The sequence below is a fragment of the Melospiza georgiana genome, chromosome 3, assembly GCF_028018845.1.
Source record: "Melospiza georgiana isolate bMelGeo1 chromosome 3, bMelGeo1.pri, whole genome shotgun sequence".
NCBI lineage: Eukaryota > Metazoa > Chordata > Aves > Passeriformes > Passerellidae > Melospiza > Melospiza georgiana.
The window spans coordinates 48,287,100-48,303,228 of NC_080432.1; the positions used below are offsets into that span (position 1 = coordinate 48,287,100).

The 16,129-nt window shown below is 38.3% G+C and overlaps 1 protein-coding gene across 1 annotated transcript in view; it reads left to right on the forward strand.

The window, feature by feature from the left end:
* The window catches only part of CRIM1 (cysteine rich transmembrane BMP regulator 1), a 174,367-nt gene that overhangs the window by 119,962 nt on the left and 38,276 nt on the right, over positions 1-16,129 (forward strand). Inside the window, exon 7 of the mRNA XM_058021151.1 lies at positions 1,091-1,288. Coding sequence (XP_057877134.1) covers positions 1,091-1,288 — 198 coding nt within the window. The remainder of the gene's footprint in view (positions 1-1,090; positions 1,289-16,129) is intronic.

The following is a 16,129-nucleotide window of genomic DNA, read 5'->3' on the forward strand; positions in this document are numbered from 1 at the left end:
TATATTAAATTTGCTTGACTATGTAATTTGTAGTGTTACTTGCTTTGCAAACCTGACCTACTCACTGTGCACCCTCAGATACTTCATTTCTGAGCCTGACAGTTACCTTTTCTTAGCCACCATGATAATCTGTATACATTCACATAATGTATATATCTTTTTAACTATTAATATCAGTGCAACTTACCACATCTCTGGAGTACTATTATTTCTGAAGACTAAAAGCTGCTGTTATTTCCAGAAATGGGGTAGCATATACAGACTTTTATGGAACTTAAGGAGAAATCTTACACGAAGTATGCTTCCTAAAATTCTGTTATTTAAATACCCAGATCTTAATTTGACTGCTAGCAGGTAAGTGGGAATTGTGGCTTTCAAGGGACAAGAACTTTAATTGAAATGAAATTGGAAACTGACTCTATTGCAGTGACTTGTGAGGGTTCCTCAGAGTGAGAGAGATAGATGAGAATCTTGCTTCATGATCAGAAGGCTGGATTTATTAATATATGATATATACTACATTATGACTATACTAATAGGAATAGAGAGAAAAGTTTCAGAAGCTGCTAAGCTAAGAATAACCTAGAATCTTAAAAACAAGAGAGCTCTCTGAGAATCTGTCCCCGAGCTTGGTCCTGTGATTGGCCCTTAATTGTAAACATGGAACCTGAGCCAGTCACAGGTGCACCTATTGCATTTCACATCAGCAGATAATTATTGTTTACATTTTTCTTCTGGGGCCCCAGCTTCCCAGAAGGGACAAATCCTAAAAGAAAGGATTTTTATGAAAAGATGTCTGTTACACTGACTCTGTTCAAAAAGCTAGTATATCTCCAACACTAGGATGAGGTGCAGCTTATAGGCATTCTTCCTGTTCCAGCAACAAATGTGCCAGAGGCCTCATCTTTGTTCATAGTGCAAAAGAGTGTTGCAGTGCTGACAGGAGTCATTCCAGTTGGGTCACTTAGAAATGTTGGTACAAAAATAAGAATCAACAGATGCAAGAACTATTTTGTCCTGAAGAACAAAACCAAAAAAAATCAAAGCATTAATTATAACACACATTCTCTTGCAACTGCTCTCATTTCAGACCCACTTTATCCAGTCAGTAACCCTGCTGGCTGCTATGCCAACGGGCAGATCCAGGCTCACGGGGACCGCTGGCGGGAGGACGACTGCACGTTCTGCCAGTGCATCAACGGGGACCCGCACTGCGTGGCCACCGCCTGCGGGCAGAGCTGCCTCAACCCTGTCAAGGTGCCCGGGGAGTGCTGCCCCGTCTGTGAAGGTAGGAGTGCTATTCCCCCTCCCTTGGATTTGGTCTGCCACGGTCGCTGCTTTCCTGGCAAGTCTTGGTTCGCTTTAACATTTTGGAGGATTGAAGAAACTGGTGTGGCATTGGCTGGTTACTGAATGACTACAGAGGGCAGAAAACATCAGCGTGGTTTGACTACACCTGTATGTTGGCAATCCTGGCACTCTTTTGGCATAAAGGGGTGGTTAAGATCAGCATTATTTACAAATTTTTCTCTTAGCTTTGCTTAAGCATTATTAATAAAAATGGGAGAAGTTAGAAGGTCAAAATGTTTGTTACGACATGTATTACTGTTAATAGGATTATTCATGTTTTCTTCTTCATCACTGTCATTTAGTTGCAACTAAAAATCTCTTTGTACAACATAGTTGGATATTGGACATAATTATTTCAGTGAAAGTTACAAAATGGGATATTACCTGGGAGATAGATTAACTCTTCAACTTTGCAATTATTTTTTCATTTGTTTGTGGAAATACATGTATACGGTATAACTGACTGAGATTTAACCTAAGTATAAGGTAAAGTGCTTGCCCACCCTGACGATGGAAATGTGAAGACTTGCAAACTGAGACATTAAAAAAATATTTTGAATTGCATATGTAAATGTGCATTTAGAGCTGCATTTTATAGAGTAACTGTTCATCAGGAAAAACACCAGATAAATTTAGAAATGGTTCTTCTAGACCTAGAGCTATCTTCACAGTAAACAAACACTTTTGGGTGCCGAGTGAGTTGGCACTTACAAGTTTTTCTCATTCCATCTCTGATTAAAAAAAAAAAGAATTTTGTATATCTACATGTGTCTCGGGGCCCTTCTTGTTTGCAGTAGCCATCCAAGTAAGCTCACTGTGATACTTAGTTTTTAGGAAAAATCTGAGGAGCATAAGGATTTCTTGCAGGTGCTCTTTAACTCCAGAATGCACATCACTAGGTATGAAGAAGGTGTTTGATACAATGTGTAAAAGCTGCAGTGAATTGTACAGAATTGCACTATTTGCACAGAATTACTGTCGCTGTGAGGAAGCAGGTTATCTGCTGTTAATCCCCAGTGATCACCTTAGGATGGGTATCACAGAGCCTGTGCTGTCACCCCTCATTAGCCAGGTGTCCGAGCCAGCTTGGGAAGGTTTACAGAGAGAAAGAGAGGCTGATGGAAGTATTCTCAACATGTTAATACACTGAGAGGATTCTTTTCCTCTAATGAGGGAAGGATAGGCAAATGTGTCTATTTTCCTGTTTTCCTCTTCTAGACTGGAGAAAATAAATGAGAGATAATTCAATTAAATGCATATATATATATATAAGCTAATTATGAAGAACCATGGGAAGCAAACACAGGATCAAGCATAGGCTTCCATCCTTCACTGCTAAAGGTTGCAACATAAACGAGCTGGTGCTTCATTAACACACTACAGTAATGCCTCTGCAGTGCTCTCAGGACACAATTTAGGTCCTCTGGACTAGGCTGCAAAATTCTATGCAATAACATGTTTGTACTTTTAGAAGATGATGTAGCTACAACTGTTTAAGTCCATAAAAGTTGTTTTGGTGCTTGGGTGAGTGACATATGGAGTACAATCATACTTATGGTACAAATGGATGAAAACTGACACAAAAGAATTGTGGAATCAATATTTAAATGAGGTCCTTGTGTCATCTAAATTATGTCTTATTAAAAAATAATCTGTCTTCCTATTTGTTTGTCATGTTAGCCTTTGTATGATGTATGCTTAATTGTCGTCATCTAGTTTTGAGGGTATCATCTGGAAGGCAGTGATACTGAATGGTATTTTGAGGAACTTTTTAATTGTTAAGCTTAAAAGCATCACATTTGCCTTGGTGTTTTTTGTTGGTTTTTTTATCAAAAGGTAATGAAATTATCTAAGTTGTGAAACCTACAATTAGTAGAAGTGCTTCTAGTTCGTGCTAGATCAAAGTTTCAGCATACTTAGGTACCAGTGGTCAGAGAACATCTGAAAACACTTGAATCCTGTCTTATTTTTTCCCTTCCCTCTCCCACAGCGAACAAATACAACCAAAACAAATTATTATGATCTATTATTGCAAATTATTTAATTCCAGGAATCGATATATGGTATTATTTCAAGGATCAAAAAAATACTGGACTGTTAAAACACAGTAGTGAGTTCAGATGCTAGAACCCAAGATTTTAAAAATTAAGTTTGCAAGAATCTCCTCTGAATGATTTGGTGAGAAGTTATTCAGAATTTGAGACTTATTAACTTATTTTGCAATGATGACAAATTAAAAAATCTAGGAGAAATGAACCATCAAGGGTACCAGCAAATCTCTTGGAGTCATGTTTTGGGGCATTAAACACGTCCAAGGCCATTATGCCTTGTGATGAGCAGCCTAAATAAATGTATTTAGACACATGAGAGCAAGGTGTTACCTGATTTGGAGTATGAGCCCTGTGCATCTTTCTGAATCTGTTAACATTTTGCTTTGAAAGCACACATTAAGAAAATTCCAGAACATTAGGAAAAAATAACAATGTTGGATATTCACTGTCTGCCTTTAACAGTAAGAATGTGGATCTTACAATTACTTTTTTTTTAAAAAGGTAATGTTTGAGCTGATGGCAGCAGGGAGTTGTGTGTGAGCTGTAGATTTCTGGCCCACCTCCAAGGTCAGATAGCTTCATGTGTCTTAAGCCTTAAATCTGAGATTAGTAGTGTTTCTACTTGGAGTTTAATGTGTGGGGTAGGAAACAAGTACTGTCTGCTTTCATTACAAAACAGCTGTTGCTTGCTAACACAGTAGGCAAGGACCTTCTTTAGATTTCTGTTCTCTGGTTTTCTCCTTGTTCTAAGGCTGAATTGGAGAAGGATGCATGCCCTGGGAAGACAGTTAAAACCTTTTACTTCCTTCACTCAACTGATTTTTCCCAAATTTTAGTTTGATCATTTTAATGACAACCTTGTCCCATCAAAAATGCTATTTTGTTTCTTCCATCATCCAGCCACCTGATATCTCTGTTCTCTTAAACAGGTAAGCTGCATGGAGCAATGCTCCTTCCCATTTTAAATCAGCTTCTCACTCTTTTTCCTGAGCATTGTTTCTGTTGATGAAGTTCTGCTGCTGATGCTCACTGTGCTGTCCATGACCTGCAGGGGTGGTGGGAACAGGTCCTGGCTGGGAAGCTGGCTGAGAAATCAATCCCTTGATTGTAATGATTCTAACGAAAAAGATGTGCAGTACATTTTAATGGAGCTGCAAGCAATGAAGTACATTCCAGGCTCATTTTTTCCTAAATAGGAATTAAAATGGATTGTCAGCCATTTGATTGTTTTCTGCATACCATTTCATTGCACTTGCATATCCACAGCTTAACCTGAATTTTGCAGTGCGCTGTTATGAGCAGACGTGTTGCCTGTCTGTGCTCTCCAGTTTGGTTTCTCCATCTTTCTGCTTATCTAATTTCCAACTGTTAAGGAAAGAGAAGCAGAATTCTTATCTAGTGTGGGTAAAGGTCTGGCATCAGTGATACTATGTAAGTGTCATATTTTCAACTATGTAAGTTAGTGAAGCAGAAAAAGCAGTGTGCTTTAGTGATATCTTCTATAAATTGCCAAAAATAATGTAAACTTTGCAGCTGATTTTGAAATAGTGGTTTACTAGTGATTGTAAAGGTAAAAATACCTCATTTTGCACTCCTCTTTTGAATGAACAACTTCCAGTTCTCATTCACGTCTCAGCCTATCAGTACTCTCAACAAGAGTGTATGCCCTAGGGAAATAACATCATTTTTTCAGATTAGTTTAAATTTACTTCTTTTCAAAAGTTTATGTAATTGCATCATGAATATACTCTGCTTTTTAACTCTTACTTGTATATTGCATTTCTTGATTCAGCTGTAGCTCTTACTTTCTGCATTAATTTTTCACTTTTTTTGTGGAGACTAATGCAGAATGTAGGAAATAATTACTTGATGTTAGAATCTTAACTATCCATCAGATCTAAAGCATAAAGAAGAATGGGACCTGCTGAAAACCCCCTACTATCTTAATCAGTTTAGTGGCTGATAGACCAGTTCAGGCCCATATTTCTATTTAGAAATAAGTACTAGGTAAAGAATAATAAGACACTTTATAAGCTTATCACGATTTTTAAGCATGCATTTATTTCTCATTGGACTTCTATTTACATTTGAAAGAGAACCCACTTCCAGCAGCCAGCTTCAATTGTGTGAGCTTACTTTAGGCATGTCAGATATAAGCTCTTTAATATGCAAACCAAAGCATTTAGTCAAAGATATTTCTGTCGTATATTTTGGTTTGAGTGTTGAGGGATACAGAGATTTGTGAGACAAATTTAGGATTTTATGAGAAAATACTAATCAAAACTGCTTGTGGATCTGGCCTGGCTGTGGCTCATCCAGAGTAAAAGGTAATTAGTGTCAGTCACTCCTGACTCTTCCTCTCTGGCTTTGATCTAAATGTTGCTGTACCTGCACTTCTGCCAATTCAGTTATTTCTTGGCTGGTTTATAATCAGTTTCAATGAAGGACAGATTTGTTCCTCTAGATAAGTTTACATTCCAGCAGCTTCATAAGGATAAATTTTTTCTTGGATTAACGAAAAAAAATTTTCCTGCCAGAGATCGCATATAACATACTAAAAATTCCATGTACAAAGATTCTTGAAATATGAGCACAGTATGTCAGCAGACAAATGTATTCAGCCTTTGAATACAGTAAATTCAGAATAAACTAGAACATTCCCATTCCCTCATGAAGAAAATCCTGATGTTCTTTTTACCACAGTGAGAAAACCAGGCTGTGAGGATTGTAGAGACTAAAGTTACATAAAATCAGCTGTTGACACTTGTCTAAATTAGAGACCAAGATGGAGCAATTGTGATATTTCAGTTACTGTATAGAAGTGATTTGTATGTGTTCTCCTTTTTAATTCTCCCTAACATGCTGCTGTATGTGTATCCATGGTGTATATCCTGTATGCGCTGTGCAATACATGTCCCTATGTTGATTGGATGCCCAGAGTGGTTTGCAATGTATAATTTTCTGAATGCTTGCCTTGGGTTTGCTGGACCTGGGGAAGATGGTAGCAGTCGCTCCCCTCACTTCAGTCTTGCTGCTGCTGCTGGAAAGGGAGGCTGAGTGAGGTGCTTGAAATGCTTTACACTGGAGCTCCCTGGGGAGATTGATCAGGAGGAAGAGACAGGAGCATGGGGGAGTTAGGCGCATGAAGGAGAGGGGTATTTATGGATGTGGTGTCCCAATTCCATGGTTTGTGTATGGATTTAATTTTCAAATCTGTGGGCAGCCTCTCTTGAGTTGCACTGTAGCTGGTATCCACTAGTATCTTTACCAGCTCTGTTTGATGTTTTTACTGGCTCAGATCAAAGCTAAATTTATTTTATCTATGGACAACAAAGCTAAAAAGAACAGTCAGTGTCTTAGAAGGCAGAGTATGAATTCATATGTTTTAAAGCAGAGAACTGACAGAAAGATGCTCACCAAATTCAAAAAGAGAAAATACAGCATGCTATGCTGTGAGGAACCAGATTAATTTTGATTTTTGTCTCAACATTGTTTGACCGGAGGAATATGGGGGAAGGACTGCACATGTGCCACTTGCAGGAGGCAGCTAGGAGAAGATGGAGGAAAGCCCTGTCTCTAGGGAGACTTTGCCTGACAGCCTTTTCATGTCTCACATGGAATAGGCCGTCAGTAGGAGACCACCAAGGACACTGTGTCCTCCAGAGAGGTTCTCCAATTGGGCGGCAAAAGGTCTCCAGGAATGCACTGCAGTCAAACACTGAGCTGGGCCATTGGTCTCCTGCCAGCAAGCAGACCTTGGGAGGAGCTGGGGACTATAGAATTAACTGTGTCACAAGCTGCTGGCCTCTTTTTTGCCCTCACTTTTTGCCCTCGCTCTTTTTGCTTGCTCTCACTCGCTTGCTCTCTCTCTTGCTGGCTGGTCACCTGTTGACCACCTCCTTTTCATTACCAATAAACGGTTCTCAGATATAATATTTGCCTCATTTGGCTTAATTCTGTCCTAGACCATCTGTTTTAAAAGAACTTCCCGCAGTTTCCCCTTAGTGGGACGTGACGTGCTTGGAGGAGATTCTTCATGAGTCCTGAAGCAGAGTGATTGTTAAATAGCAGCTTTCCAGGAGAGGTTTTGTGATTAGGGGAAAGAGCATGTTGAACATGGATTATCAGGACCTTGAGAAGGCAAATACCATACTGAAATTAAGATCAAGAGGAGAATTCAAAAGACCTGAAGTAATCTTTTTTGCTCTCTTTCCAGTGGGTGGGTTTGCCCCTGGATGACATAGTACATACTTGGTTCTTTTCCATACATTGCTTTTCTGATAAGGGTGGAAGCTGGAAAGCGTTGGAGAGCTGTGAGCACAGTCCAAAATTTGTAGAAGACAGACTGAATAAATTGGATTGGTTCAGCTTAAAATAAAACTATGAATTCAGAATGTGAGCATAGCAGTCCTCAAGTGACTAAAAGGTTGTTGCAAAGGAAAAGATAAGACAAAAAGAATGGAATTAGGTAACAGAAGAGAAAGATGGGATTTAGAGGAAGGCAGAAAGTTGTTGAGGAAAACAAAATTCCCTCTGTGGCATGTTGTGACTAAGATTGTCTTTTTGATCTGTTCGGGGCATGGCAGTTGTGTTTTCAGGCATAGTGAAAAGAGATTTGCTCAGGAAATTGCTTGCATAACTGAAAGCAGTAATGGTATTTCACGAGTAGTGTTCAGTGTTCATGCAAGTGATGGCTGTAGCTTACCAATACAGAGCCGGACACATAGCTGCAGTCCAGGGGGGCAAGGGTGTTTGGCGTCTTTTTAACTACACTTCAAAGTCATCAAAACCCTTTTGGCAAGACATCTTGATACAATTTATCCACTTGAATCACTTCTTTCCACTTACCTGACACACTAAAGCCCATGGGCTTAATAATAAAATCCCAATGTATGAGGCAGGGGACTGGGTACTTCGAGGTGGCTGTTTCCATAGGGAGAGAGGCACAAAGCCTTTCCACAGAAAAGGCATGAAATTGGAGACAAAGGCATATTGAGACATGATAGTGTGGAGGGGAAGACCTTCCTTTATCCTTAGCCTGTCCCCAAACTTAAGCTCTTCAGTTTACACAGCTTTTCAGGGCATGCACCTCCTTTCTCTGTTGACAGCTGGGAAAAGAAGGCCCATTCCCTTCTGTGGATCCAGCACAAACAGTTAGTTAGTTTTCAGCTCCTGATGGATGCTTCTATATAGCTTCTATAGCTCCTGTAATGATATTGGCCCTCTGGGATTTGACTTTGTTTATTTAATCTGTTGTCTATTTATCTGTTTAGTTTGTTTTCTCTTTAGATGTCTCTTCATTAAGAGCCAAGGCTTAGGCAATCATACTGGCCTTCTGTGCTTTCCCCATGGTTTTAGAGCCAATGGCTTATTTTTGCAGCACAAGGAAGGGATCACATTTCTTCGGATTAAAACAGACAGCTAGGTAGAGGGGAGAAAGGGCTTTTCAAGCGCCATAAGGGACTGCAAAATTTTTATATATGCTCACACTTCTTTTGGCTCAGACCAGCCCTTCATGGGGACTGGTCATGGTTCCTGTTCCATTGCAGCTAACCAGATCCATTGGCAGTCAGCTAAATTGGCAGTTAGTACTGCTGCTTACTGCTTCCTTCTTGCTGGGCAACAACTTTGCTTTCTAAGTAACATTACTGTGGTTTAAATAGCAATTCCATTTTTAACAAATTTTACAAAAAAAGAGAGAATATACCGTATGAATATATAATAGCATGGGAATAATACTAAAGAAGCTACAGCAATAGAAAAAACTTACCTTTGGGCCATCTGCAGACAGCCATCTGCAAATTGGAATAATAGCTGTGTTCACAGGAAGTAAATATTGGTTAGGATAGTATGATTTTATTTTTTTTAACAAGATAATAAATACAAGCATTCAGCACTGGCATTGAGGCCAAAAATGTCCTTTAGGGAGGTCTGTGGTTGCTTCTATTCCCTTGGATCTCTCAGAGGCTCAGGCTATTCATAGAGAAAGCTGATACACAGTAATTGGTTATCTCACAGCATGTCCTTCTGCAAGAGAGCCCTCAGGTACAAGTGGCTGGGTGCCAGCATAAGCTGTGAATGAGAAATTAAGTGTTAAACAAAATCCCCTCAGAGGATTTTCATGAATAAGACCCACAGTACTTTGCTGTCATTATGGCTGACACTTTATCTTCACAAAAAGAAATTAACATTTTCATCAATAAAGGAATCCAAACTCTAGCTGAGATGTAATTCAGTTCAGTTCCTTTAGCGTGTCTAGCACTTCATTAAGTAAAAACAGGCAGCAGAGTCCAGTGAAAAGAAATTTGATTCATTCAGGATGAAGTCAGTGGTAGTGAGCAGTGTTCACTGACACGGGGTGTGGGCCCAGAGTCCTCCTTAGAGCATGAAATGTAAGTTATTGTTCAGCAGCAGTGCTGGAGCTCCCAACCAGCCCTTTCATCAAAGTCAATTAGGGGATGCAAACGCCATGCTGCAGAGAATTGGGCTTCTCTTTGCCAGATCATGATTTAGTACAGTGGCTCTAGAGAAGGCAGCTGAGCCTGTGGAACCACTGGATGATGTAACCAAACTGGCCGGGGCAAGCCAGTGAAATTCAGGAAGACTTTACGAGTATGGAATAACGTTTTCATGGTTTTCAGTGATTCATTGTTGAATTCAGTGGAAGACTGCTGAAAGGATAAATAACCAGAGAATCCTAATTAATATGTGTCAGAGAATGTCTCACTTATGAAGAACCTCATGGATCCTCCTCATTTTTTTCAGCACCAATGGTTTTCATAGATTTGCCTCAGATGTACGCTAATTTAGTGTTTATCTTCACCTATTAAAAATAAGTGAATGGCCTTCTTAATGTATTTTAACAATTCTTGATAGACTTAATTGTTTCTGCTTCAACAAGGTGGTTGTTTCTAAGTGCCATTCCACTGAAAATTGTCAAAAAAAGTTCTTAGCAACATTAAAATTCATTTGACATGCCTGTTAAACCAAAAACTTCTAGAATTGATTATTACAGACAAAAGGTTTTAACTTCACATTTTGAGAGTAGAAAGTATGTATTTTGATTGCATCACTGCAGAAAAAGACATGTATGTATACCCCCAGCTTCTTTACTCTGCAGCAATAAATAGTCTTTGATTATAATAGTTACTTTCAAAGAAAAAAATACATATTTAGTACTTGCAGGTTGGCAGCATGAATAGCATTTGAGACAAAAGGCTGCCAAACTGAACTACGTGTTTAGAGGTATCAGTGAATGTATTTTCAGAGTTACTTGTGACATTAGAAAATTGTATCACCTAAGTCCTTGCATACATTTATAAATTGTTATGTGATGCTGAATTGTTGAACCCCAATAGCCGACACAGCTTTAATTCTGGGAAAAAATTTCCTGTGAGGCATTAGGTATTTCAAACCCAGGAAGGAAATTCTTTAGCCCAGGACTCAGGACTGATATTTTTCATGTAATGAATTGGAGGGGCGGGGAGGGCTGGAATGCGAACTATGAGGATGGAAAACATTTAGTCACTCTTGGAATGATATGAATGTTTTTACAGGAAGCTTAAGTAAACACACATGCTGCTGCTTAGTAGGCTGCAGTTAACTTTTTTGGACAGTAGACAAAATTTAAACAAGTATGCAGACTTGAATGAAAGGCTGTTGAGCAGCACACCCTTCAGGCCCAGTTTTGAGCCAGTTATCGCTTAAAACATTAGGTAAAAAGCTAGACTACAGTTTATTTGCGGTTTTTTTTCTTTTTTTGTTTTAATGGTAAATGCTTGAATGCACTGATTTTTAATTTCTTTGAGTCATTTGATACTGGTTTCATAGGAACAAAACATCTTACTTCTTTTAAAGGTGTTGTCTGTGTTATGAATTACTACAGAAGAGGGAGCTATTTCACTTTCCCCAAACATGGGCATGTTCTTTATTATTCATGCTGGAGATCTTTCTCCTTATTTACAACATGATTTTTGGGTTTTTTTCCCAGAAGAGGTTTTCATTTTATGAAAACAAAAGAGGTGTTGGTCATCCTAGAATCCTGTTCTGTTGCACTTACTCAGAAGAAATGTTGTGCAGAGGAAGAAGCTTAGAATACAATAGTTACTTCCCTACTTACAACCAACTTTGTAAAACCATGGAGTAGCTATTTCCCTCACATGATATTACTGAAAGCATGAAACAAAACCTTTTTGCAGTTAAAATATTTCATTCCAAATGAAACAAAGCAAAGAGATTGTTTTTCATGTAATATTAGTAATAAAAATACCTTGCCGAGAGGTAGAGCTTGCATAATGTATTAACTTAAAGGAGAACAAAAAAAATGACACTGATTAAAGCTGGTTGTGGCTGTTACTAAATAATTCTTAACAGAGAATTGCTCTTACAAACACCTGGAAGAAATTTTGCTTCCTGAATAAAAAAGCTAGTTTTTAAGTCATGAAGTAGATTCAGATAGATAGTGTTAGGCAAACATGTACTTATTTTGCAAAAAGTAGGTAATCAGTACTTGGCAAAAGCATACAGAAATCATCAGAAATGGAAATATTTGTCATCTGGTTTCAGTTCCTTCATTAGGATTCATCAAGGATATTGCTGCTTTAACTGGTAGTGTCCTGAATTTCTATGAAAGTGAAATTCATGGAGTCATGCTAGTTGGAAAGGACCACCAGAGATTTTTCTACTCCTATGTCCTTCTTAAAGCAAGTCCTGTGACAAGGCCTTGTCCCAGTTAAATTTTGAATATTTTGAAGGATGGACGTCACACAAGTCTCCATGACCATGTCATAGTTTGATGATCCATGTGGTTTAAAAGAAAGATCAAAACAGCTTTTATCAAGCTGTCATTTCCCATTTCATGTGTGTGTTTGTTGCCTCTCATCCTAGCTTGGAGCCACCTCCAAGATTAGCCAGGCCTTGTCATTGTTGTACCTTGGGGTTGAGGAGTGGCAGAGAGCAGTGGGACACCCCTGACCCTCCTTCCCCAGGCTGAGCACGCCCTGCTTTGTCTCTCAGCCTGTGCTCATGAGCCCCCTCTCCAGCCCTGGCCTGCTCAGTGGCCCTGTCACGCACCTGCTCAGGTGTGTCCGTGTTTCTCCTCTACCGAGAGCCCAAAGGTGCCCACTGCTCCAGCTGTAGGCTCCCAGGTGCTGAATGGAGGGAAACCATCACCTCCTTGTACCTGCAGGCTCTGCTTCTGCCGGTGCAGGTCCCTCTTGTCCTTCACACAATCCAAAACTGAACTCTTGGTTCTCTCATAATACATTTGGCTTTGCAGAAGGGTAGTTAAGTGTAATCTCTCTTTGTTTTCTGATACAAACTCTATGGCTACAGTTCAGATTTTGAACTAAGAATATGATAGGAAGACGGGTATAATTTTTCATTCTGGTTCCACACTTAAGAAGGATGCTATTTAGTTAGTTAGTTGTCCTTTGTATAATTTATATAATTGTAATAAAATTTTATTTAACAGTAGAAGTTAACAAGATTGCAATAAATTTTAAATTGACCCTGGTTTTTTTCTTTATTTTTAGTTGTTTTCTAAGGCTTTAGCAGTGAATGGTATATTTCAGTTTTCATTCTCTTCCTTTTTTAAAAAATAATTTATCAAATTGTGTATATAATAAAATTGTAATCCTGAGAAACAAATTTTCCCTGTTCCCACTGAAACATGGGTGCACCAATTTCTCTCCATATCTGAATACTTGAGCAGTATCTTAGTACCTCAGTATAACAAATTTAGGGCTCAGTACTAGACCAAATTGACCCTCCTTTGTTCATGTGCATGTATTTATAGTAGTTCACATTGTTAACAGAAGAAAATATCTGTTCTTTGTACTGCAAGCTGTGTCACATCACTCAGGAGAAGTGGGAGGTCTCAGAAATTAAAGAAAGAGGGATGTAGGGATTGTTTTTGCTCATATTAGAGAAGTATTCTACATGGAAATAATCAGTGAAAATACTATTCTATCTTGATATCTTGATACCACCTTTTTTTTTTTTTTTGACAACCAGTTTTTGTGTTGGTATGGTTAATATAGGTCCTTAAGGACAAAGCTAGCTCCAGGCATTACTTGAATGCCACCCTTCTTTCATCATAAATGCAGTTTGATTTCAAGCTGGAATGAGGAGCTTCAGGGTTTGATCACATATTGTAGTATTTTTCAGTGGACTAGTCAGACTGAAGGTCCACCAACAGCTGAAATATCTGTTGTAGATTTTAAAAGTTGTTTTTAAGTAAATGGTGTTGTAAAGACTTAATTCTAATATTTTTATCAACCTCACAGCAAGCAAATTAATAATCTTCACCAGATTATTAAAATTCTCAGCAGAGAAAATATCAGAGAGGATATAAGGGATCATGGTGTTCTAATAGGAATCTGCCTTTAAATATAAGTGCTTGACATCAGCAAAATCTGTGCTCCATTAAATAATCCATTGTTTTCATCCAGACTCTCTTCAAACCCCCTCTCTTTCTTTCCTTCTCTCTTCCTTTCTATGGTATATTGCATTGTTGGTAGAGCACACAGGCAGAAACAGCACCCGTTTTTCCCACCCATTGTCTGTGCATTTGTGCACTGGATCTTTCTTCAGCCCTTTCTACCCAGAGCAGCAGTGAAAGCCCAGTTCAGATCGTGTGGTGGTACATGCTTTTTCAAGCTTAGCTACTGCTTGCCTATTCAAATAGCCAGAAGTCTGGTAGAGCAGATCTGGCTTTATTTGTTGAGTCTTGTCTAGTGAAGTGAAAAGGCCTGATTTTTTTTTTTTTCCTGGCTGCATTTTTGCACATGTGGGGGTAGGGAATGAAATTATTTCTTTTGTCCTCTGTTTGCAGCTCATTGAGAAGCAGGCATGCATACAAAATTACTGTATCTCAGGGCTTACCTTTAGGGAGAGAAGGGAAAAAGAAACAGATTTGTAAGCTTGACTGGAAACACTGAGGATGCTGAAAGCTGGCCCAAAAGTGGAAGGTAACAGAATAATAAAATACAATGAAGAGAGGACGAACAAAAACTTTTCAAATTAATATAACAACAGTTTAATTTAATCCTTTATAAGAAATACCATATACTGCATGTATCAAAGGCACAAAAATTGTGTCTGTGTGTCCAAGGCAAAGGAGCATCAAAATACAGATGTTGCGTTGCGGAAAGTCACCAAAATGGATGGATGGAAGGAAGGGAAAGAAAGAAGGAAGGGAAGGAAAGAAGGAAAGAAAGAAGGAAAGAAGGAAAGAAGGAAAGAAGTGAAGAAAGAAAGAAAGAAAGAAAGAAAGAAAGAAAGAAAGAAAGAAAGAAAGAAAGAAAGAAAGAAAGAAAGAAAGAAAGAAAGAAAGAAAGAAAGAAAGAAAGAAAGAAAGAAAGAAAGAAAGAAAGAAAGAAAGAAGAAAAGAAAGAAAGAAAGAAAGAAAGATGGATGGTTTCCTTAGATGTTAAGCTACACCTGCAATTACAGGGAAGTTATTTTGAGGTATAGACTTTAATGATAGGGAGTGAAATACAGTCCTCTTTCTCTCTAGCTTTAGTTTACACCCAAGTGGATCAATGAATATAACTAACCTGCATCTCAACTTTCAGTAAGGCTATTTTGCTTTTTTTATTGACATGTTTTATCTCACATCTGCAGTCAGATGGTAAAGCTGCAGACTCCTTCAGTTCTCTGGCTTGTGTCAGTGAACTTTTCTCTGGGCAGCAGTAATAGTTCATGTGATTTGTACTGGTTTTAGCTACCTGTGAGTACAAGATCCCTGTGGCCTCTTTGTCATTTGAAGTGTAAGGTTTGTGGGGGCTGACCAGTGACCTGACTGTAGCTTCAGGGTAGCTCTTACATTCTGGCCTTGTGCATGTTTAGGATATTTTGGGTAGAGAATGGAGCAATGCTAAAAATCAGTTTGGTTGCAGAACTAGTTTATATACTCAGAGGCCTAAAATAATCAGGATTAATTAATGGAATTTATCATGTTATTGGTGTATATTGATATATAGCAATATGTACATGATTCCTAAACTAAAGGCTTGATGAAGTTGCAAGTGTTAAGTATTAGACATGAATGTGATTTAGTCAGATACTTTATTAAATTAATTTGACAAGAACTACAAAGACTTCATTTAGACTAAAAGAACTGTCGCTTGAAAATCCATGGATTTTGAAATAGTTTGCTCATTATGACTGTTCTTCTACACTACACGTGCAAACTCAGAGCTGTGAAATGAAGAATTGATGGAAACCAATCCTTTGATCTCCAAGCTTGTTATTTATATTAAATCCCTACCAAAAAAAAAAAAAAAGAAAAAAAGTAAAAAATAAGATAATTGAGGGATCTAGAGAGACATGTTGCCATTATGCAACTTCCAGTTTGTGCACAAACAAAGTTGTTGGCACTGTTCTATATATTTTAAAATGTATTGCTACTTTTCTAATAGAAATTATACAAGCAAGAGAATTTTAGTGTTACTCAGCAAGTGCATAATCTGAACCATGACCTCTGAGATAAGTTTGAAGTTATCTAACTTAATTGTAGTGTCTTTAATGCAGTTTTTTCATTCCAAACTCTAGTTATCCGACCTAATTTTAAAAGGATTAAAAACGTTCATTGCCTGCACAAACTGTTGTGCTGGGAAAAGCAAGTCTGGAGAGAGGCTATGAAAGCTGAAAATTGTGAAAGACAAAGAAAGCAGAAACGTTTATTCTTGTAATAGGATAATTTATAGTTGACTGGAAGGCATGGG